The sequence below is a fragment of the Thunnus maccoyii genome, chromosome 2 (assembly GCF_910596095.1).
Source record: "Thunnus maccoyii chromosome 2, fThuMac1.1, whole genome shotgun sequence".
In the NCBI taxonomy this organism is placed as follows: Eukaryota; Metazoa; Chordata; class Actinopteri; order Scombriformes; family Scombridae; genus Thunnus; species Thunnus maccoyii.
Window position 1 is genome coordinate 18668343 of NC_056534.1, and position 23077 is coordinate 18691419.

Genomic DNA, 23077 nt, shown 5'->3' on the forward strand with positions numbered 1-23077 from the left:
CTGAATCTCCTTTATTCCTGCATGTGCAAGGCATTTGTCTTGTGAGTCTCATGCCCATCTCCAGTTTAGTAGGTCAAGGTTGTCACATGAGGAATGAGTTCATATCCCCTGGCTGATGTCGGCCTCCCTGCTGCGATTTGTCAAACAAAAGCTGAAGGGCAGAAAATTACTTGCACAGAAAGCAAAATGAGAGACAAAAAAGTCCTTTAATCTGACGTGTTCTACTTGGAGGGCAGAACAGCAGTAATTATTGGAATTGCACCTGCAATTTTGTCAATAAGCTAGTTTCAGTGACAAGTATTTATCTTTTTTTGTAAAGAGTGTCATATTTATTACAGTAAATGTTAACTGGATGATTACTACCAATGCAATAAACACAACAGAGTCAAATCAATGCAATAGTCATTAAAGTTGTAGTTGTGTCAACATCAGCCACAGTCACCAAATGTTTCTTGTTTGGTTCGGCAATATACCAAAGGTAAGCAATTAATCAGATATTAGACTGCTATAACAGATCAAGAAAGCATTATTTTTTAGTTTACACAAATAGATTTTAAGTGACTGAAATATATTTTTCTAACCTCTACAATTTCAAGATGATTGACATCTTGGCTTGTAGTATCAAAACTTTTGAAAGTTCAATCACTGCATCAGTTTTATCAAATAAGGTTTTCTACAATGAAGAAGAGATTGATTGCTTAGATTTTAGGCACTTATATCTGTGATTTTGATGTAGGATTTGTCATGGTATGTCTGTCTTTTATCCCATTTCTCTTTGATCTGTAGTAGCCCACTTTCTCATCTTATCTTCTGAAAAATGACACAAGACACAGGAGCTGTAAGAAGTCGGGAGTTGACAGAAATCACTCTGAAATTCAAACCTTTACTCTCTGGGCTCCTGGTTGCACTTTTGCAAAGGAGCCTCTGGATCAGTAATAATCTCCCAGCTGAACCTGGTTTGTGTTTGTCATGACAGCCTAGATGTCTGCATGGTCTGTCATGTGGCTCGCTAGAGGTCGGGGTTCAAAGGAGGTCATGGGTCAGGGCAGGGAAGACTATAGCATCAACTTCCTGCGTTACTCATTGGCTGATTCTGCACAGAGGAAGAATGGATATATGGTACTTTGGAATTTGGTCTTCACTCCACATGTATTGGACTCCATGACAAAATTCAAAAACAGGAAAGAGAGTAGAAGAGGGAAGAGAGTTCTGCACTTTCTATTGTCAAAGGTGTAATGGGACACCTCAGTATGGACATGCACATGCAGGACACATAGGAATATTTACAAGATAATAACATACCACTTATACAAACAGAAAGAAACACACACACGCTCACCCATTTTTTTATCCTGATGTCATATATCTCTTTGGCACGTTGGACATCCATCCACTCCCACCTTGTTCCTTATTCACTTAGCCTCCACAAATGTTGTTGCAAGGCTAAACTTTGCACCCAAGGCCCCATGATTCATGGCTGCTGAAAGTTAGTTGGCATACACTCATGCCAACTCTTCTAGACACCTGCCAACTCTGCCCTTATCCAGAACAATTCATCATGATGTCAGACAATACCAACAGACATCACATTCTCAGGTATCCTTGTCACTACATTTCTGTCATCCCTCTAATGAGACAAAATCCTCACTATAACCTGCTGGCATACAAGACACGCAAGGCATGGGATCAGCAACGCGATTGCGACCAAGAAATCTGAACTGTGGAATTTAATGGTGACCATAGAGAATTGCAGCTTTAAGTAATTACAAAATGCTTGAGGTAAGAGAGGTAACATGGAAAGAACAGACTTAATGTAAAACACAAAAAAAACTAAAACTAAAACCATCTCTTACAAGGAACTGTATTTTAAGTGCTTGTTTTATGAATAATATAGTCATGTAGGATGAGTGAGACACAAATTAGTTTGGATTATTTTGATCTAGCTGATGAGCCAGCGTGTTCAGTTTGGAAGTAGAGCTCAAATTATTCCAAGCAGCAAGTATTTTATACCTCACTTGGTTTGGAATAGGAATTCTGGAAATTTCCAGGGAGAGCGGCGCAGCTCAAAATGTTGCTGTGTGTTCATTTCACAGCCATATGCTTGGCATCCTTAACCACTCCCCAAGTATTCAGTTGGTTTCCCAAGCAGACCTCCACCTCTTGTAATTCTTAGAAAATGTGGTCACACACATAGTAAGTCTTTATGTGCTGAAATGCCATTTCTCCAGTGTTAGAGCTTGTAGAAATAAAGCATACCAGCCTATTTTACTCACTGCAAGCCTAGAAAAACAGCACTTTACCATAAAATACTGTTTTTGGGGTCTGAGCAGTGACATTAATGTCAATAATAAACCTGTGTGCATAGTAAAACCACAGCAGTTTTTACAACATTTAAAGGTGGAATACTAGTTTGTTCAACTTAATTTACATGTTAACTATAATACTTGGAGGGAATAACACTGAATGATAAATATCGGATTCTATTGTTTGTTGTGTGTCCTCACAATCTTTACTTTCTCCTCTTTTTCCTGCTTTCTCATCTTGCCATCTGAACAACCTGTTTATTCTGTTTTCCTGCACCCTCCAAATGCAACTTTTAATGTCAACTTTTTCCTCCCTTAATACCTTTCTGCCTTTTTCCAAAATCCCAAACAATTGCCTGTCTGGTTCTGCTCTTCCTATTCCATCCCTCTTCCAGCCTAAAGCAAACCATCACTAATCTGGTTTCCTCATGCATGACTAATATGAAAAATATGAGCAATAATCTGGGTCTGTTTGCATGTGTGTGTGTGTTCTTTTTTTGGCTTCTTCATCCTGCAGGATGAGAGAGAGATTAGAGAACTGCTGATCAGTGGATTTCCTAGACAGTTAACATTGTGTGCAACATGGCTGTTTAAATGTAAATATAATATCTGATACTCCAACATGTGGACCACTGATCTCAGCGTGACTATCCTTGCACATGTGTGTTTCTGTGTGTAAGTGTACATATGTATGTATATGTTAACTTTCACACTGTTTGCTTTAGCATTTACACATTAGTGTTGGCCAGTACTGTAATTTTCGCTGCCATTGTCTGAAAGCCAAGGTTCAGCAAAAGCCACACATGGTAGTGATTTAGGGGGAAACAGTGATTTAACTCTTTTAAGATGTCAGTTCTCAAAGAACAGGATTTACAGTCAACTGAGGAAAAAAATTTAACTCAGGGCATTAATAGTTCTAGGTACTCCTTTTGTTTGAGTAAGAAAATGTGAGTAAAAGAATAGTTTGCAATTGAATATGAAACTGCTGATGTCTGACACATCTGAGAAGTTCAGGGCTGAGATGTTACCAGGTTAGAGGTCTGTTTTGGATTTAAATTGAACCAAACCAATGGAAAACCAGTCTAAAGGAGACCAAGGTCAATCAAACCCGATCCGGAAATACCCCACAATGATTATGCATAAACCAATCCGAACAGACCCTAATACTATCACTGAGAGCCATATGATGCACCACCAAGTAACGAGCAGTCGCAGTCAAAGAGTATCACAATTTCCCTGCATTTCACAGTTCATACTCTCTCGCCCCAAAAAATGCATTTTCTCCTGTGATAATTGTGACATACCACATGAAAAGAGCTAATAGTGAGTCCACTCTGATCCACTCTGTATTAGACCTAAAGACCCAAGACCTGCAGCAATGAAATGGCACCCTACCCAACCCGATTAAACTGAACAGGCCCTGTGTTGGGTATTAGATACTAAATACTGAGTGGACCTCTAAACTGGGTATCATAATCCATTGGTTTATGGTGGGTAAGTGGGTAAATTGCAGCCCTACTGTCTATAGCATCTGTACTTGTACCCAGCATCTGTAATTGAGTCTCTTTCAGACACAACAGTTTATACTTTTAATGATGTGTCTGGTACTTTGGGAGGAAAAATGTCCGTGGTATGAAGATTCTTTACAATCAATCTTGTTATGAAGAGGAGGACATTATCCAGGCTACTTGAAACCTAACTTAGCTTAATCAAATGTGAAACTTGATGTTTTTTCATTTTTGGTCAGTTTAGTTTGTTTAAAATGTAAGATTCTGCTCAGTTTTTTTTTTTTAATTTGCCTTGAAGAAATGTGTGTGTGTGTGTATGTATGCATGCATGTGTATGAAGACTAAACCACACTCAAGACTCCATCACTTAAAAGCTCATTATCCTTGCACAATGCATATCTTCAACAACCTTCCCTCAATGGTTCATTTTTCCTGCTTTAGATTTTTTTTTTTTGTTCTTGTGCCATAATCTAAATACACCCTTACTTCTACTGTAGACAAAAAGAACCTTATAAATGGATGATCCAACATGAAGCTCTTGTTTTTTTGAAGTCCACCATCTGGATGAAAAATACATGCTAGTGCAACACAGATCCATTGTTTTTGTAAGTGTGTGTGTCAGCCTCCTGCCTCTATTGTGATCGTGGTCAGTCCATCAAAGCCCGGAGAGGGTGTCGGCGAGGCATTTGGTGCGCTGTCTGCTTCACACTTCCTTTGTTTGTGTGTGTGTTTGTGTGTGCGCTGGTCCTGGCCGCTGTCTCCCTACACTTCCTCCTCGCTATTGTGTGTAGAAGTATGTGCTCTCTCTCTCTCTCCCTCTTTCTCTCTCTCTCTCCATTTCTTTCTCTCTCTCTCTAATCACTGTCTTATTGGGCTGATCCCAAAGACCATGGATGAGCTATTTCTGGAGATTCCTGTTATGAAAAGATTATTTCCTCCCCTTCTCTTGGTCTCTCTCTCTCTCACACACACACACACACACACACACACACACACACACACACACACACACACACACACACACAAACACACAGCAGTTAAACTCATTATCTCAAACTGCATCAGTGAAAGGCAGAGGACACGGGCTTGTCATTGGAGGCATTTGGATTCAAGTTTCAAGGACAGTGGTGGTCGTACAGATCAGTAGTGATAGCCTCTCTCTCTTTCGCCCTCTGTGTCTCTAAATAAAACACAATCACACACACAGTAAGATGAGTAAGTGGCATTGTAGTAAACACATAAATCACCTGTTGTGGTTGGTTGTGCTAGGTGGTGAAAAGCATCTTCAGGGCTTAATTTAAAGAAATTTTACCCACAAAAACAGACATTTACACATGTTCATCTCTATTTCAGGAGAGGTGCTATGACCTCTGCAGACCCATAATTTGGTTATCTCTTTTGTGAGTCTTTGTTGACACGGCCTTGGGTGTTTGTGTGTGTGTGTTGGACTGACACGTCCGTCCGCTGACCCTCACCTGGCCCCGCTGTTTGGGGTTAGGAATGGTAGAGGAGGGGAGCATAAACCCCAAGGCAATCCCATAGGAGGGCTCTCTATGGCAAGGGAGGGGGGGGGGGGGGGGTCTTTCATCTTTATTCTGAATCTTTCTCTCAATTTTCTTTTTTTTTTATATTTCTGTCTTTTATATGTTTTCACTGTCTTCTCTTTATTTCTGTCTATCACTGTCTCTATAAAGGCTTATATCTAAAGGTCTTTTATCATTTTTCATACTCACTTTCTCTATTTTCCTCTTCCAGACACTCCCCTTGTGTCTCAGGGTCAGAGGTGACACTGTAAAGTTTACAACCTACAACAGTAGCTTCACCCAACAACCCAGCAGCAACAAGTTAAAGGGCCAATTTTATGAAAAATAAAAATGTCTGTGGTTTGTGTTGTTTTTAACACCTGTGCTTTTTTGTTTCTAAATAAATATGGAACAGCTAGCAACATGAGTGCAATATACTATGAATCACAAGATAATCCACTAAAATTCCCTCATGATAAACCTTTAAAAAAAGTGGTTATTTCTTTTACTTTTCCAAAGAAAAGTTGAATTTAATGCAGACTCTAATCTCTTGTGATTGCATCTCCTGATTTCCTCTCTTTTGTCCAAAGCCCTCATTATACTCGCGCGTATTTGATCTATATCTGAATCATAAGCCAAACAAGCAACTGACTTTGGCAAGCTTTGATGAATGAAAATTGTAGACACTCTTAAGACACACTCATTTGCCCCCGAGCGACTGGCAGCAGCAGCAGACTGCTTGTCTGGTCTCTCACACTTTACCACACACGTTCATCAACAGGCGCTGGCATTATTGTGTATTTATCACCACAGAAACACTTGAGAGCTTGAACCCTCTCATCTCTGTGCAGGGTTGTTGACCCATCTCAGCTGAGGGTAGATTTGAGTTGGGGTTTTGGGTGCAGCCTCTGGGTGGTCGGGTTTTGTGGCTCCGGGATTTGGCCTTGTTTGGTAATCTCTCTTCATCTCTCCTTCCTCTCTTTGCTCTCTCTCTCTCTCTCTCTCCTTCTCTCTCTCTCTATCCTTCCCCTATCTCAGCCGCTTTCCTTCACACACACACACACACACACACAAACAGACATAATTATCGTTCTCCTTACCCTCAGGTCACAGATTTAGGATAGAAATCACAAGGTTTTCCCCAATTTATGAGCTCAAAAGCTCACATGTTTTCCGTTTATGTATTTGCTGTTTGCGCACTGATATTAGTGCTGATCTGGTGACATAATACGTATGACCTCTAATGATCCTCTGTGTATTTTTAGTCACATTACTGAGTCCTACTCTACAGTATATAGCTATCATTTTTCTCTTTAGCTGTATATGGGTAGCAAACCTCAATGCTTTTTGAGTACCGGCTGAAATGTGACATATTGAAAACTGTCAAGTTGATACTGAATGCTTTGTCAGATTCTTTGTTTACTTACTCTTTGATCAAATAAAGTAAAATAACAGAAATCCAAACAGACTAATTTGGAATTTGGGTTGGATAGTGTTAAGTAAAATGTACCATCAACACCAATGACAGATATAGAGAACATGAAAATCCATTGTTTTACAGCTGAGACCCCAAACAGGAAAAAAAAATTGTCCAAAATCATCCATGAAATTAGGAAAATGTGTAAAGTTTTGAGGTGATGCGATGCCGTTAAGCATGTTTTCATGTTTTCAAAAAGGGCCTCAAACAGAATTAAGACAAGTCAGCACTGATGCATTATGAAATTTGATAAAAGGGGAGAGTTTTGTAGGTGAAACATGTTTATATTCTTGAAACTGAATGCAGTATTGAAAAAATGTATTATTTTGTTATACCGAAACTAATGTAAAAATTTAAAATGATACCCAGCCCTCCTTATGTGCCTTTAATGATAAAAGCCTCGTGATTTTACTGACTTTATTAGCTGGCAGGATCTCTTCTGAGTGAATCACTTGTGACTCTGTCAGCTGGGCCTTGTATGGCAGCCAACAGCAGACTGCACAGTTAGCCAGGGTTTTCTGCATCATCCTTTCCCCACTCTGACTCCTCACTCACCGTCCAAGCTTTGGATTACATGTATTTCCCTGCCACATGGTGACTCGTTTGGCTCTCCCTTTGTGCACCACCTCAGCGCCTGTGTGTTACTATGACAACAACACAGAGCTGGCTGATGCCAAAATGCTGATGTCGTTGAAGAGTTCTTGGAAAACCGTGGATGAAAAGTCCCGAAGGATTGTGGGGAAGAGGGGAAACTGGAAAACTCGACAGGCTGTTTTGAAATAGACCAATTATAAATGAGTAATGCACCCCCCCCCCCTCTCCGCCCCCCACCTCCACAAACTGTGTGCCCTCATGGTATTGAAGTTGTTTTACCTTCGTCTTTTTGTCATATAATTACTTATTCTTTGTAGATACTTACAAAGCGTGATCAAAGTGTAATACTATCAACTTTACATCATCCAGACTTGTTGTTGCAGAGTCAACCTGAGCGTGGTGTACGTGCGTCAGGCGCGCCAAAGGCAAAGGCATTACCATACCTGCAACATTTCTCTTTTCACTGCACCACTTGCGCCTTTCAGACTAATCTCGGCGCACAAAGGAGCGTCTCTCAGTTGTCTCCAGTATTTTCTAATGATATGCAAACTGGGTGCCAACCTCCGAGTCAATTGCTGCCTACTGGACGGATTTGGTTGAGCTGAAATGAATACTGGGGAGTCTACTTTCGATTTATAAAGGTTGCTGTAACATTTATGAAACATATGGCTTATAACTTAGTACATTAAATGAACAGCAAATAAACAAACAGAAAAATAAATGAGATTATTAGAGGTTACGGTAAAATAAACGAGCATCTGATAAGAGCAGCTTCGATGATTTGTGCGCTTTGACCGCATTATGACAGATATTGCACTCGTTATAAACTTCACCCTACACATTATGAACTGAGTGTGTCTCCAGCCTCTATCAGGTGGGGAGCAGCGGAGCGGGTGGAGGTGGGGTGGAGCCACGGCAGAGTTGCCCATTCCTAAAGCTTGAATCACTCTACTCTCCATTCACATTCCTGCTGGGGGACCGCTTCGCGCTGCACGCAGGGACACACGGCGTCGGGAGGATTTGAAGATTGTGGAATTCTGTCAATCGCAGCCCAATCAATTTATAACCATGGATTTACTGTCTCGCGCAACGGTCAGAGGACACTTGTTGCCGATTGTGTAGTTTGAGTTTTCTCTGGATTTATCATGCGGGCTTCGCTTTAACAGTGGAGTAGACCTGACTTTGGACAGTCGGAGCCTGCCGGGGCGCAGCCGGGAGTTTTATGCTGAGGCTGGTCGCGAACGAGACTTTATAAAATGATACTAACACGTAAGTCTGTTTTAGAAATTACCATAAGTGTTTTGTAAAAGAATTATTTTAAAATGTCTTTTTAAAAGTTAAAAAAAATGGTGATACATTCTGTGGTTTCGTGATTATCAATAAGGAGACACATACAGCCTGAACCTGTTAGTAATAGTCCACAACATGCCTGTTACTAGACACTTTTAATATGTAAGATTCTGGAGATCTGCTTGAATTTCAGCTTCAGTAAAACACTCTCTAAGTCTTCTTTAAGGCACACTGCTGCGGGCTGTCAGATAAGAAATCTCGCCGCTTTGCCCATAACTCCGTGTCTCCAATGTCCCCACTCCTGTTCACGGCTCACTAAAACCCCCCCAGGTTTATTTTACTTACAACCTTTCCCACATTACACACCAGCTTGTCAGGGATGCTTTCCAGACTCCATACACATCTTTGTCTAAAATCTCCCACTTTTACGCACACAGCCGAGGCGACCCTGTGGCAGGTTAGCACGCTCTTGTTTGAATTGGATTAAAACGAAACTTTGATCCGTGTGGGGAAACAGGGTCGTGAACTGGAATATTCAGCCTAAATCGTATTTAGTGTTCTGTAAGATTATTGGTATTGTACCAGTCCGCGACACTTCTGCCATCTCAGTGCCTATACATTTTGTTTAACTGCTTGTGCCTTTTGCCTGAGTGCCGACCTTTTGCTAAGTTTGAGGGGATGTGTTGAAGCTGTATAAGATCCTGTTTTCAGCAGCGTTGGCCGGTGTAACTTAATTTGTGGGCATTGGCCCTCTGTCTCAACTGTTTCAACGGTTTGTTCCAACACATGGCTTCTTATCAGCTACCTCAGGTCTGAACAGATAGGAGCACAGTTGGGTTCAGTTGAGCCATATATCCATAAGCTGAGACACGACACTGACACACACACTTAAGAGTGACTCTTAAATAGACAGAAGAGTAATCTGGTAACAGTAATAAAAGGAACCACAAATCTCTGTCACTACACGTGTTTCTGTTTCTTTCAATCAGGGATAGGACAAGATGGTTTAATAGTAGTAGTAGTTTAGTGGCTAGATGCTGGCTGTTCTGAGAGAAGAGCAAATGAAGGAAGCATGTTTCATTGTCACTCTGTGAAACAGGATGTGAGCTGAGGCCTTATCTGCAGGATTTACATCCATCCGGCACACAGTTTCTTTATGTCCTGTGAGAAGACACAAATGTTCATTTTTGCTGTTACCTTCCCTGTCCTGACATCTGTTTATGAAAAGTTATTAAGGGGGTCCTGGCAGGTACGCTGTCATCTGTCTGTGGAAAGCCTATCAGATGCTTTCAGTATGCCTGGTCACCTGATCCACATCTAGGACCCTCTGTGTGAGCATAAATCTGTCATCAGGGAGCACAGGGGCCTTTGGGGTTAGCTCTGTGATGATCCATCTTGGCCAGCTGTGTGTTTGCATGCGTATGTGTCCGTGTATGCGTGCCTGCGCCGGCTGATGGTAGATAACTGGATTGGACCGTGGTAGTAACCTCATTATTCTTTTGTGTGTGTGTGTGTGTGTGTGTGTCAATGGGGCATAGCTTGAGGCCAGCCAGATGGTGATATTCCTGGCACCGTCTCACTTAGCTAACAGCCAGAGCTTCTCAGGGAACGCCAGCTGTCTCAGTCGTGGAATCACAAAACATGATACCCATCAGGAATAAAATCTGTTATCGCCCATCTTTGCATTCCAGCAGAGTACTCGAGGGAATTTACATTGGTCACATTAAAAAAAAAAGGTATTTCTAGTTGACCAGATGTTATCATACTGACACAAGCTGTAATGGACATTGTGTTCAACCAGGACATAGTTTCACAAAGTCTAAGATCATGAATCAGTAAGAAACATGTTCTTCAAGTTCAAGAATACAGTTTGTCCTTGTCACTGTTGAGGTAAAGGACAAACACTGGCAGCATCTTGGCTCCTTGCCTTGATTATTGTAGATAACTACTGAGTCTGGCCTGGTTTATCACATCACCTGTCTAGACCCACTTTGCAGCTCTTTCAGAAAGACCCACTCAGACCTGGAGTTGATAACAACCCTCTTGACTGCTTTTTGGGTTGTTTCACAGTTGGCACTCCGAGACCTCGCCATGTTCGGGTAATTCCAGATAAGCCACCTCAATTCACAACAGTTGTTAGTCAAGCATTCTTCTCAATCTGCCAACTTCAAAGACCCAGCCCCAGTGATAACTGTATTCAGACTCTTGACATCCAGTTTGCCATGTATGTAGCAGAGCCTTTGAGGTGGGGAGCAGCATCCTTTGTTTGCTAGCTGCTGACAAACTCCCACTGGAGCTTAGCATTCAGACTCAGCCAAGCCAGACCCTCCTGCGATGGAGGGAAACTGTGGCCGGCAATTGTGAGAATTTCCTGCCACAGGAAAGGAGAGAAGGGCCAGAGCAGAGTTGAAATAAGCACAGGGAGCAGATGAGATGAGGGTGAGAGCAAGCAAAAGAAAAGCAAAGAAAAGATCATTTTAGAAATCGATACCGTTGGGCAGTGGATGAAGCTTAACCCTGACCGGCCACTCACCAGTTCAGTTTTGGCTAAATTCCAGGAGAAAAGTCACTCGTGATCCATATGAGATCTCGATTAGCTTCGGCTTGGCTCTTATTAGTCATGTTATCTGCTAATAATCGCTCTCATCTCTCTTTCCCGCTGAGAAGAAGTGTGTCTCACTGTGTTGTTTTTGCTCATTCACATCAGCCAGAACTAATGTGTTGCTGACATTTTCATTCCTCCTGAGAGGATTTCTCTGTATTTCTCTCCATGTAGTCAAACATTTATGTAAATACAGAGAGAAGCATTTTCTAAAATCCATGTAACTGTTGTCCCAATGAGGCCGGTTCAGTTTTAGCCACATTCAATCTGTCTCTGTCCCAGCTGACGGACATGTTTCAGACATCCTGTGTTGACCCCTCAGTAGGACAAGAAGTTCTGGTCTGGTCAGCTTCAGAGATGAATCTATCCAGCTGTCTTTCTACGTCCAAGCCAACCAGACAACCAGTGATGATGATGGGGTTCCCAAACACGAGGAAGGTCTGGTTTATGTACTAGCAGAAGGTTACCTTTTGCAGTCAGGAAATTACATGCTGCTGATACCTTATGTTGCTCCTATAGCTCCTAGCCTCAAGTCAACAGGGTCAAAATGGCACAAAGCTGACAAAGTACTTGTCAACTGGTGTGTATTTTAGACCAGCTAAATCTATCCGCACTTGCTTTCATTCCTCTCAAACAGTTGTCACTAAAAAAAAGACAATCTAAACATGAAAAAGAATGTGTCTCGAATGTGCTGTTCCAGAAATGACATTGCACAGAAGGAATTACGTGCAATCAGTTGCATAATTAGTTTGCCAGGACGTGTAGTATTTTCAGTAGTGTAGTTGGCTCTGAAACTTGAGTGCTGGCCTGATTCTTTTCACATTTGTAATCTGTTTTACTTCTGCCAACTTGGCACACGCAAACCAAATATCACCATGATTATCAAGGTGCCGAACTTCACTTTGAGGTGATAGATATTTCTCGCTGTCATATTTAAGTGTTGAACGCTTGCTCTTAAACATTTGTCCAGTGTGGCTTTATAACTGTCTGAACCATGAGGACGTTTGATAGGTACACACAATCACCGGAGCCATTGTTTGTCTTGGCTGCGTCCCCGCCTATTATCTGGCCAGGAACAAACGAAGGCAGGGTCTTACAGCCGGGTGGTCGGTGGCCACTGCAGCGCCGCTCGGCTCTCTTCCTGTGAGGGAAGCAGGAAGAGGAAGTGAGGTAGTTCCCTGGCGAGGGCTAAGGAATTGGGGCGGAAAGCAGAGGGAAGACAAAAAATAAAATACACCCACGAATCTCAAGTTATCGAAGCAAACAAAAATGTAAAGGATTGGGAGGGGTGTTGCAGAATGACATTTTTATGACCGCAGTCTCTGGGATATTCTTGTGAACATTGCTTTGCTGATCCAACTTTTTTTTTTTTTTTTTTTAAATTCCAGATGCATATGAGTGTGTGTGTGTGTGTGCGGCTCTATTGTTAGGTTGTTTGTGCCAGATGCCCCATGCCCCTGTTCACTTCCTGCAGCCAAACAAAAGGTAGAAAAATATTCTTGCTTCGCTCTGTGAATGAATGGAGACAATGTAGAGCACTGACAAATATTATTCAGTTTGATGCATCTGCGTGGTGAATGCTGTTGTCATTATTTTGTTTCCGAGGCACACCAAGTTCACATTATGTCACTGTAAAGTAGATTTGACACACATGCTAGCCAAATGGGGTGTGTCACTGGATAGCTTCCCTCCAAAGGCACTTATTGGATCCCATGGTCCTTTTTGGAGAGTTTTAGGGGGGATGGAAAGCTAACCATGTGTTTGTATGTCTAATTTGCATTTCAATAGCTTTACTGTCTTTTGAGTGGTTTGTCTTTAAACATGAGGTTGGTCTTTGCAAACACACAGAGTTTGCATGCGCGCACACACACACTCACGTTGATACACAAGCGAACTCAAGAATCTGTAGACCTACGCTGGGCTTTCTTTCAAGAATGTTGGTATAATTACCCCTTGGTTTCTATGTTCCTCTTGGTTCACTACGCTCCAAAAATACTAGGTGCAACACACACACACATGGCTACTGAGACATGCCTTCTCACATCCACAGGGAAAAATAGAGCTCATTTGTTAAATGAATTAGCTAGTAAAACATAGCTGTTAATATGTTATTTGACACTTGGGTGCATGCTAGTGTCACAGTGGTTGCTTCAGGAGTCGCTGGCCCCTGCAGTGGCAGAGGGGAGACCCTGTGTTGGTCGTGTCACACCTTGTTGTCAAGGGGTTTGTCTGCCGTCTAGGCTTGTTGTTGGTATGTAAATGCTCATATATGGTTTAGGCCAGACCCTTTGCAGCAAAAGTCTTCTTCTGACCTCTCTGTCTGTCTTTTATGGTTACCTTTCTTTGTGCATGTCAAGTCAATTGTTGTTAATGTCTCACTTTTAATGATGACACTTTTAATGTCACTATTTACTACACATTTATCTCTGTATCTCACTAAGATGTATTCATTCACTTCTGAGGCAAGTTCTGTTTTCCTTTCATGCTCCTGTTCTTGAGCTAGTGCTAAAATAGTATCAATCCCTGGGTGTAATTTAGCTTTGAAATGAGGTGGAACTGCTAGACTGGTGTTTAAAAGATAAAATAAACCACTCTGCATCTCCTCACCGGTGGTTACTATTAGCTCAGTCATGCTCAGCCAAACGTTGCACCCCAACTAAAAGGGTAAGGGGCATTACTATAATGTCTGAGTGCAAGGAATGTGGAACTTGAAATAGAAACATTTGACTAACCTGTCAGACTTTCCCCACAGTTGCATGGATTTGCTTTGCACTGGTACCTTAAATAGCAAGTATTTCACTTTAGTGCTTTGCAGTCTATATGTTGTCACTTTCATCCATTTTTTCTTATCAGTGTCCTTTCCTGGCTTTGTTCCACAGGTTTTGTTTACAAGTTTTTCTCAAGGTTGTGCTACATTTGTACTTGCTGTCAACTCCACTAAAGAGGACATTGTAAAGTCAGCTCTTTAAGGCCTGGAGACATGTTTCTGTCTGTCTTCTGTCTACAAACTGCTCGCTGTGGGGGTGACGGAGCAATTGAGGAGGCAGGGGTGTGGGCAACCATTTGGCATATGTCATCTAAAGGGCTTTCACGGATAATTGGCTCCTCTGACACACAGTGAACCTCAACATTCAGTCTGGTACTTAGCATAACAAGCCCAAATGTCACACCTTGTTTTTAAAAGGAGTTATGGTGGAGTTTGTGACACAGTGTTGAAGACACATCCAGAACATAAAAGACTACAGTAAAGGCATAGCTGTTAGATTTTAAGTCTAAGAAATACAAATTTAGCATCTTCAAGGCATCTTAATGAAATGTTTTACAAATCACACAATGGCATATTCATCTGTAGGAACAGTCTTGTCATATGGGAAGAGGGTTTTTCTGTGTTCGAGATGTCTGTGTGAGCTTAAGTGGCACACACTTGGCGTGTGAGTGGGTTAACACAATTTGCACGAATGATGCTTTGAGCTTTAGCTTTAGAAGCATGTGAGAGGAGAGTGACCGAGTGTGAGATAGCTAATAAGGTCAAGGGGTTCACATTTGATAAGCCGCTAGCATGTCGTTGTGCTTTATCCTTGAGTTTTGTCTCACTTTGATATTTTGACAGGATATCATTTTAAAATGACGTTGCACTTGAATGATGATTTTAAAAAGTCAATATATCAGAGGGTGTCATTATTTGCTGTTCTCAAAAGGGCGTTAATTTGTAAATCAGTCATGTTGTTATCACAGGCTATTTGGTTTGGTTTGTTTACTGTACGTGTACTTGTGGGTGGGTTGAGCTGTGTCTCACAACTCTAACTGATCTCTGTGTTGTTCCTATTTTTCTCATCTGCAGAGATTGAAGCCAAAGAGGCCTGTACCTGGCTCCGGGCAGCAGGGTTCCCTCAGTATGCCCAGCTTTATGAAGGTAAGGACCCGTCATGAGACACCTCAGCCCACACTCCCAACCCTGCTAATAATATCAAAGATAGTAAAGGAAAATAAGTGGATTAAAACATTTCATTTGAATTGATGTTGTGTAAGAATGCCATAGCTGTGTTGGGAATCATTTGTGAGTTATTTGGAAGGTTTGAGAAAATCCTTACTGAAATCTGTCAGATAGCTCTAGTAGTGCTAGGTAGCTAATGAAACACATTTTCTTGAATTTTGATTAAATTAAGATGCAGAGATTTTTCTCATTTTTGCATGAAAATGAGATAGTAGTAGTCATTCCACCAGACAATGTTTGGCTCATATAAAAAATCGCTATGTCCTTATTCAAGCACACAAAACACCAACAACACAGAGACTTGCGTGCATGTTGGTGCACACCTCACACAGCATAACATTCCTGAGGAGTAAAGTTTTTTGTAGCACCAGCGCTTTACTCTACTTATACAAGCAAAGCCACACAAACCTCAGCAGTCCATATTCCAAACATTAACTATACTGTGACTATAATGTAACTTGGATAGTAACTTTATGAGGACCAAAGGTCTGTCTTAGCATGAACACAAACACAAAAAAATGTTTTCTACACCCTCTCAAGTTAGTCATGCAATGACAAATGGTTGAAAAAGAATGCTTTGCCCGACCCTTGAGTTTTAAATATGCACTCACCAAAATACATCAAACATTCTTTACACTCCAACTATATACTATGGCATACCGTGGGCATACCAGTTGCCCCTTATGTAACTACAGGATGATGACAAGCTACTTTTGTCAACAGTTCATTGCTCGTTCCCACTTAACCGTGAAAGGTTTCCTATTTGAATGGAGAGCTTATTGTGTTTCTGCAAAGGTGATGAGACTGTTTCCATACACACATGGACAGCAACATAGAAGCAAACTGCAAACCACAATCAATCACTGTACAGATTTTACAGCCTTGCTGCTTAGTCGCTTGAAGCTGTCTCCACACGATTAGGAATTTGTGCCGATGCATGACACATTTTTCCTTCTCTTGTATCCGTGGGACAATCTCTATTGTCTGTGCTGTCAAGACTATTGCCCCACTAAAGATAAGCAGACTGATAGGCCTGTTTCAGTACAGTAGGCTAAAGGTGCTGGCCTCCCCTGAATAGCATTTTCTTATCACTAATCCCCCTGAGGGTTTGGATGCAAGATTCCCATTTTGGGTTGGGTCAAGGCATTCCAGCAAATAATTTTAAAAAGTGTTCATCCTTATACCTAAACTTGCTTTATTTCCTGAGTGTTTTGTTGATCTATTCTTCATGTTAACCAGGCTCCATTACTAATTTGGTGACTCGGTGAATAAGTAATCCTATTAATGAGGTAGACCTGAGAGAAAGAACGAGAAGGAGAAGAGGAAGTAGGAGCTCTGAGCAGCGGTGGAGTACCTATTGTCATTCTTCAATCAATCCCCTGTTCTCTCCCTCTGTGCTCCACATCCCCCCTGCCTGCCGGCTCTGAAAGCTGCAGCTGTGTTTGTTTGGTCGGCTAAGACGCTACTTCCTCTTTTAGCTTTTCATCAAGGCTGTATGGGGGAGAAGGTGGGACGGAAGGCCTTGGCGGGTGTTTGAGTGGGTGGGTGTTTTAGGGCTACGGGTTGTATCTTCGGTTTTATCTGAACACATTGAGCCAATCAGTAGCAGGGAGATGCCCTCACTAACCTGACTCTCTCTCTCTCTCTTTAGATGGTCAGTTTCCTATTGACATCTCTTCGGTCACCAGAGACCACGACTTTCTCGATCGGGATGCTATTGAGGCTCTCTGCAGGTGAAATTACAAGTCATACCGACCCTTTTGTCCTCCTTTCTCTTTCTTCTGATGTCATACATAATTCTTCTTATTCTTCCTCTTCATCTTTTCTACACTATCTCTTGTTTCCCCCCAAATGAAACCATGAAAGCATGACTTCAAAAGGAGGCATGCTTTGGAAAGTTTCTGATGAGATGAAAGAATGGCACGATAAGCACTTTGGAGACATGCAACTTTTCCTCTCCCCACTTGGTTTTCTATGTCCATATCCTCTGCTCTCTTTATTTTCTTTTTTTTTTTCTTTGGGGCTGATAGCGTTTACTTCAGTCATTAGAGTCTTTTGTATCGCCCTGGAAAGCACATATCTCACTGCAGGTTGCTGCAGTCACGCAATGCTCTTTACATTCAGTCCTGCTTTTCATGTTGTAGGAGACATAAGACATATTGCCAATCCACAACTTGAGAGGAAATTGATTCAAAGCTTTGTTTATTTGATGTTTCCAGCATCCATTGTGTCGCCTTAATGTTCGTGAGAAAGGGCTAAATAGCAGTCAAAGTAAGAATGAAATAAAGTAACAATAGAGGAGGCTGGGATGCATCCTTGCTGGTGGCACTGGCATATTAATTAGCATATGAGGAGGAGGTTAACGGCTCTTTAATGGAGTTGACTCCTTCATCAAATTCCAACTTTCAGTAATAAACCACAGCAGGTGTCCCTCCATACATCTGGAAGCTATCATCTCAATGTCTCCTCTCCTAGCCTTTCACCACCCCCAACTATCCCTCAGTTTCCATCCCTTCATCTCTCCATTGTTACATGATCTGCTCTAAGAGCTCTCCAGAGGGTGGACCCCACCACCCTCACTCCCCTTCTCCAGGTGGCTGGGGGGGGGATAAGCTTTCTGTCCCCTTCCCAGGTTTTCGTCGCCACTCCAGCAGATTTCATTCTCCTCTGTCTCTCCTTTTCTGTCTCCCTCTCATTCTCTTCCCGCTCATGTGGGGATTATCCTTCAGCAGGTCATTAGCCAGCCTGGGTGCACCCAAGCTCCTCCTCTGTCTCTCTCTTCCCCTCTTCTGTTTTTCATCTTGTTTCATCCTTTCTTCTATCATACATCCTCTTGGCCATGTCAGAGTGGTGAGAGGTTTCAAAATTAGGGGGCTAGAATATTTAAATTCTTTTAAAAAATCCTGTTTTAAATGTAATCTGTTTGGTATGTGTGTGTTTTTCGTGTTTGCAGGAGACTGAACACCCTCAACAAGTGCGCTCTAATGAGACTTGAGATATCACCACAAAGAAAACGAGTAAGTTTAAGTGCACATGCACACACATGAACTCCACTCCTCTCTGAAAAGCCCCTCTGCACATCTCCTCAACCACAATTGCGTTTCCTCACCTCGACCATCAGTTCACTCTTGGCCACAGGGCGAAGCTGTGTTTTCTCTCATCTTGTTTAATGAGAAGGCACCTGTTGGGTTTATTTCTGTATGAAGTGGGTTGTGAGGACCCTAGGGGGAAGGAGGATAGCTTTAATGTCTAAATGAAGGGGTTGCAATCACCAGGACCTCCCCCTACTCAAGGCGTGCTCCCCTTCTTTCTCAAATACTTCCTCATACTTCTGGCTCACCATAAAAGGAATTAGTACGCTGCTTTAGTGGCACTCTTGCAGAACGAACCACCATACATCTTTTGTCCGTGATGATGCACGTAAGGGTCTTTGAGTGCATGCGATATCACGTTTTTACAATAAATTAAACGCCCTTCACCATCAGATTTCTCCTTCAAGGAAACTGACCTCTTGGAAAGTGTTTTTCCTCTTCAAAGAAAGGAGGCTAATTCCGTGAATATCCGATTTTAGACCATGCATGTTTCACATAAATTAGAGTGTCTAGTCAGAGATACAGTGTCACTTTGTGACAAGAATTGCTCCCTTTCACACAAATCAACCTTAATTCCCTAATGGCCTTAAGTGCTACATAGTAACATCCTTGTTCCATGTGTGGTGGTATTCATTAGGATGACCTTTTCTGTGTCACCTTTCATTTCAGGAGTCAACAGAGAAGAGTAGAGGAGTCAAAGAGGTTATTTGCCATCTTTGTGTGGGACGACACCGCCCCCCCCCCCACCTAGACAGCTTAGGAATGCATTGATCTCCTCATGTCTTAACATTCCCTCTGTCTTAAATCTCCATCTCCATGTCTCTTGTTCTTTCTCATTTGCTCCTTGTATCTCTTATTGTAATAATAAATAGTTTTCATTCTGCCGGCTGCTGTGACGTTCAGTGTTGCAGTGAATGCTTTGGTGGTTTGATGGTTTGAGGATAAGATATCTCCAGAATGTTGACAAATGGTCAAAGCTCTATTGGCCTATCAGCCGCTCTCTATTCACAACGAACAGCATACTACCGTTATCTCACATTCCAGCCAACATAACTTGAGAAACAAGCCACCATGGAATCTGAAAATGTCACGAAAATCTCATGTTGTCCCCCTTGAATCATTGACTTTAATAAAAAGCCCTGTTTGTAGCAGGGATAGATCGCACTCTTTGTTCATTTTTATTTGAAATTACATCATGTTTCCACTGCAAAACATATAATTAATGATGCCTTTATGTGGAGCCCATGTGAGCAGTGAAAAATGGAACACTGGCACACAAGCAGTGGAACATGGATTTTGTGGATTTGATTATTTTTCTACTGGAATCTTTTATTCAAAGTGCTAATTTCCTGGCACAAGTTATTTGTTGCTTAAAATCTTCTCTAGTCGATTGCTTCTTAAACTTTTCATTTGGACATATACAAGAACGTTTTCATGGTTTGGGGGGATTCAGATTATAGATAGGGCTTTTGAAAGATGAAGAGAAGGGGGTGGTTAAATTGTGGTCTGTGGTTTGTTTATATGGGCTTTGGACTGTGATTGGAAACTGGGAAGAAGTCACCTGTGGAATCTCCCAGCCCAGCTTGTGTGTGTGTGTGTGTGTGTGTGTGTGTGTGTGTGTGTGTGTGTGTGTGTGTGTGTGTGTGTGTGTGTGTGTTTTAGAGAGGGTGGATATCTCTGTCACGGATAAGGAAAATAAGGAATGACAGTTGCAGTGTATCAGTGACACTGTCTCACACTCCATGTGTGTGTGCATATGTACAGACAGAGGGGATAAAAACTGTAGGGGGGGAATGACCCTAGTCTGGCTGGCTGCATTGTGAGCTATGGGGGTCATAATGGAATTTCCTGAACTCCCTCCAGGGCCTGAGATAGATTAACCAAACTGGGGGAGGTGTGTGCATTTTGCAAAGGTGCATGTGTGGTATATGTGGCTCAGTAATGGCCTCTTTTTTCTTTGTCTTGTGTATGTATTGTCCATGAAGTCAGGAAGTGATTGAGACGTGTTTACTAGCTGACCCATGGATAGCTTTGCTTCATCAAGACATATGCTTCATCACAAGACCTCAATTGTTATATTATGCAAAACGTTTGTCTTATAACATAATTGCTGTTAAATATCTTCTGAGAAACACTTAAAGAAGTGAATTCTTCATTAGAAGTTTGTATGTAAAGGTTCTTGGGTTGTGTAAGCATTTGAAAACCATCATATATCAGTATATTTCATATAGTTAACTGTAAGTACAATTATAAGATAAATTCCATAAGTCCAGAAAGTTTCCTGGATCAAAGTGAGGAATGTTGGAAAAGAAATGGAAAACATAGCAGTGCCTAATGTTCTCTAACTGTTCCTCTCCCTCCCTCTCTATTTTCCTTCCCTTCTCGCTCTTTCTTTCTCTCCCTTATCCCCTCCTTCTTTCTTATCCAGAGCGAGGACTCAGATGAGGATGAGCCTTGTGCCATCAGTGGACGCTGGACCTTCCAGAGGGACAGCAAGCGCTGGTCCCGTATGGAGGAGCTAGAGGTTTTCTCCACACTGCACACAGATGACGCCCAACCTCCATTCCCCAAGGACCAAGCATCCCAGAAAAGCAAGCTCACCCTACGTGAAGGAAACAGTTCAGAGAGTGTGCTGACTGATCTTAGTGAACAGCCTGAAGTGGGCTCCATCCATAGCAGCGGGAGTGGAGGAAGAGGAGAGGAGAAGAGCCATGGTGCCACCCTACATTTACCAAATGAAGCTGCACCAGCTGGTGCCACCCGTGCTAGCTCTGTAGCTAGCATGTGTTCATCCTCAGGCACAGGCGGGTCAGGATGTGCCAATGAGGACTCTCTGTCTGATGGGTTGCCTCCATCACCCCTGGAGACACTCGGACAGTTCACCTTTGATGTGAAAACAGGAATGGGAGGACTAGGAGGAAGTCTGGACCGTGGTGGCATCAGTGGCAAAAGCACACGCTCGCGAGCTAAGAGCTTCCTCAAGAGGATGGAGAGTCTACGGCTCCGCAGCGGCACCTCCTCCAAGAGAAAGAAGAAGGGGAGCACCAGTGGAGGGAAGATAGAAATCAGTGGCCCTGTTATCAAAGAGGGTCTGGATGACGACAAGTTGCGGAGGCTCAACTGTGTGGACATCTCCAGTATCAACCTCAACCAGAACCTCAATCACCACCGCAATCCTACTCAGACTATGACACTTAACCGGAATCGCTCCGTATCCTACTCCACTCAGACCAGTAACGGCAGCACTGGAAGTACTGGGAGCAGCCAATCTGAAGCCAGCAGTGGAAGTGCAGTGAGCACACCAAGCCCAGTGACTCGCGCTCGCAGCCACAGCACAGCAGCAGGCTCTAGTAAGAGAGGAGGAATGTATTTAGAGGGTTTTGATCCTTTCAGCGTTCCCCAGCAAGCTTCAGACCGACAGCCAACACCCCCACCCAAATCTGCCCCGGCCATCCCATGCCAAGCTAGTAATGGGATGACAGTTCATGAGCAGAACCGTAGGAACAACCGCAGTGTTCGAGACAATAGCAGACAAGCTGAGGAGGAGGAAGAGGAGGAAGAGGACAGCATGATCTTCTTTTATTTACCAGAAGGTCACAAGCCCGGAACTTTCCCCAAAGCCCTGCAGGACGGGAGTTCACGCAATAACAATGTAAATGATAATGGGAACTCAGTGATCCTCAGAGGACGGCAAAGCAGACGTCAGCGTCGTGGCTCTTCAGGCTCTGTGGACAGCCGGCTCAGTTTTTATGACAACGTCCCTCACACTGAGAGAGAAGAGGACGTGGAGGAGGAAGAGGGGGATGAGCGCAAACTGGAGGAAGTGCTACAACATGTCAGCGGCCTGCAGCGTTTTGTTAACGCCTGGTCAGAGGCTGTGGCCGGTGAAGAGGAGGAGGAGGAGGAGGATGAAGAGGAGGAGGGAGACTCGGATTCGGCATTGGACTCAGCCTCCCCGTGCCCGTCCTCTCCTCTGCAGAACCGACTGGAGGAGACGGAGAACGGAAGTGACCAAGACAGCACAGGAAACCCACTGGGCGAGGGAGAGGAGGGGATGAGAGAGAGAAGAGATTCTGGTGTTGGAGCATCTTTAACAAGAACCAGCAGGTGTGTTACCAGTGCTGTATAACCATTAAAGGGTCAATTCACCCAAATTATGAAAAAGCATATTTTCTCACTTGTCATGGTTTTGAGATATCCACATTTATGCCTCTTCCGCAATATTTTATTTCCAAAAATGGTGTCCCTGCTACTCTGGATTATCCACAGACCCCGTTGTCTGTGCATACTCGGTTTTCATAGAGACTATATTTTCTTTTTTTTTAAGTGGAAAGCAGTTCCCATGAAAGCAGTTATTTTATATAACTTTCTGTTATCTGGGTGGACTGATTTTTTAAGATAGAAAAATATTATCCAAATTGCTGCTTCCAAACAGTCTTGTGCTTTCAGCCTTCTTCTGGTAAACTTTTTTTTTTAACTTGTTGCATGAAAATCCAAGGACAACAAAGCAAATCTGAGTCCAATAGAAAGACAAACACTGAGGTACCAATAAAAAAAGAGTTTTCTATAGAAAGTGACAGCAAAGGATAAACGTGGGGACACGCTGAGACTTCTCTCCTTACGTAATGGTGCTGAATCCTCTGGAATGCTGCTTGGTCTCCATGGGGACTATTTCTGTTGCTTCAGGAATCCAC

At 42.6% G+C, this 23077-nt stretch overlaps 1 protein-coding gene across 8 annotated transcripts in view; it reads left to right on the top strand.

The window, feature by feature from the left end:
- The window catches only part of dlc1 (DLC1 Rho GTPase activating protein), an 89710-nt gene that overhangs the window by 56400 nt on the left and 10233 nt on the right, over positions 1–23077 (top strand). For 7 of the 8 annotated variants that reach the window (XM_042389023.1, XM_042389017.1, XM_042389045.1 and 4 more), the window contains 4 exons: positions 15139–15210; positions 16943–17024; positions 18245–18308; positions 20812–22490. In XM_042389023.1, coding sequence (XP_042244957.1) covers positions 15139–15210; positions 16943–17024; positions 18245–18308; positions 20812–22490 — 1897 coding nt within the window. Of the gene's footprint in view, positions 1–8342; positions 8675–15138; positions 15211–16942; positions 17025–18244; positions 18309–20811; positions 22491–23077 lie in introns of those variants that run through there. The other variant, XM_042389068.1, reaches the window with a different exon arrangement.